At 39.2% G+C, this 1854-nt stretch overlaps 1 protein-coding gene across 1 annotated transcript in view; it reads right to left on the bottom strand.

Annotated features, from left to right (window-relative positions):
- trmt1l (tRNA methyltransferase 1 like) overlaps positions 1 to 1384 on the bottom strand; it is an 11694-nt gene extending 10310 nt beyond the window's left edge. Inside the window, exon 1 of the mRNA XM_015391594.1 lies at positions 1113 to 1384. Within this exon, the coding sequence (XP_015247080.1) occupies positions 1113 to 1173 (61 nt within the window). The 5' untranslated portion in view covers positions 1174 to 1384. The remainder of the gene's footprint in view (positions 1 to 1112) is intronic.
- Positions 1385 to 1854: the final 470 nt, after the last annotated feature.

Below are 1854 nucleotides of genomic sequence, written 5' to 3'. Positions count from 1 at the left end.
TCCTGTTTCCTGTTGTCATGGTGATTCGTTGAATTTACTAGTGGACTTACTTAGGGTTGATTGAATTAATTCACAGCAAACTCAGAGTTACCACCATTAGGCGAGATCAATTTAGAATTGCAGATTTGAATCTGAGTTTATTAAACCTCCTTTGCGAAACCAACCCCAGAGGAAGTTCTTACTGAAAACAGCAATAACTCTTATCAGGGATTTTATTAATTAATATTTTTATATTTATTTTCAGAATCTTTACCTCAGTTTTTATTCTTTCCTTTATGTTGTTCTTACTGTTTTTTTATTTTTATTTTTATAAATATTTATTCCGGTTTTAAAGTGCAATTCTCTTTATCTGAGCCTTGCTTCGTGTGAACAGTTCTGGGTCTAAAGACCTTTTCACTTTTTTCAGTTTATCTGGGTATGAATGTGTTTTAAACTGCTGCAAATAAATAAAAGAACCATGAACCTATTAAAATGTTTCTATGTCACACCGTCAGCAGTGCTGTGGGGTTTTACATTCATTAAAATAACACCAACAAACCTCTTCCTAATAGACTTTTTCCTTCCAGATCATTTTCTGAGTATTGGATGCAGCGCTCTGATCCAGATCAAAACTATCAGATCAGGTTTTGGTTTCTATTAATCTGGTTTGTTGCTGTTTATCCTCGAAATACCGACAGAGAAAAATATTTAATAAAGTTCGAAAACACCGATTTATCTCTGTGCTTTCAGGAAATCGTGAATTCAGGACCTCTAGTTCTTCTTCTTTTTTTTTTTTTTAACAAAGTTTTTGTTTTCAGTGTGAACTTCCACTTCATGTCTATCAGCGCATCTGTTGCAGAGGAAACAGCTGGCCAGATGTGCGCACTTAAACCCCTGCCGCCGCCGCCGCGCTGTTCTGCGGCTGCGCCTCCATCCATCCATCCATGTTGTTGTTGACTGTTTAGGCCCTATGGCGGAGCTCCGCGCTGAGGCCCTCCTCGCGCTTCGTTCTTCAAACTCAGATTCTGGAGAAATTCTACACGCATTGATGCAAAGTCTGCCGCGTGGGTTCAAATCGCTTTCATCGCCACAGGATCAGCGCATCGACGGGGACGTGACGCGGTTTTACTCACGTTTGATACCTTCGTCCTCCTGGTGCTGCTGAGAAGCGTCCGCCTCTTTCAGCTCCGCCATTTCTGACTGCAGCAGCAGGCAGGAAGTAGGCTAACGTACGCACTGTACGCAAAAGACGTTACTCCGGCGCAGCGCATTTGCTGCTACGCACAAAATCAAACTATGTTCGGAAAGATCGTTTTCCAAAAGCAGAACGCAGACTTCTGTCAGCCATGGTTTACGGCTGAACAATGTCATCATTTGGGTGAAGGAGGTGAAGCAGGAGCTGATCACATTTATCACAGGGGTGGGGCTAAATGGGGGGCCAGGGGTGGCCAAACCATTTTACCCCCCTCTCATACAGATGGTGGCAACAGTAATAATCTCAAGTGGAATATTCAAAAATGTTTATTTTTTTGTGGTTAATTATATATATCAATACACTAAAATCAAAGATGATAAGTACAGAATGCATGCTCTTTTCAGAGCTAGATTATGGGTTTTATGGGGTAAAGAGAAGATCATGTGTCTCTGCAAGTCATCTAGGAATCTTTAGTGAAATCAAAGATAAATAACAATTTTAATAAAAAACTTCAAATTCAATTAAAAAAATCAAATAATCCATTTATGTAGATATTGGTGCTTCTAAATATCAATTCTATGCAGAATGTTTATTGATACAAGTTGGTAGGTAATGAAAATGATGATTGATTTACGCTCCAGAATTCAAAACTTAGTTTTATCCACTATACCTTTTATCTA

Source organism: Cyprinodon variegatus, unplaced genomic scaffold, assembly GCF_000732505.1.
Source record: "Cyprinodon variegatus isolate N-32 unplaced genomic scaffold, C_variegatus-1.0 Scaffold550, whole genome shotgun sequence".
NCBI lineage: Eukaryota > Metazoa > Chordata > Actinopteri > Cyprinodontiformes > Cyprinodontidae > Cyprinodon > Cyprinodon variegatus.
This window is presented reverse-complemented; position numbering and strand designations above follow the sequence as displayed.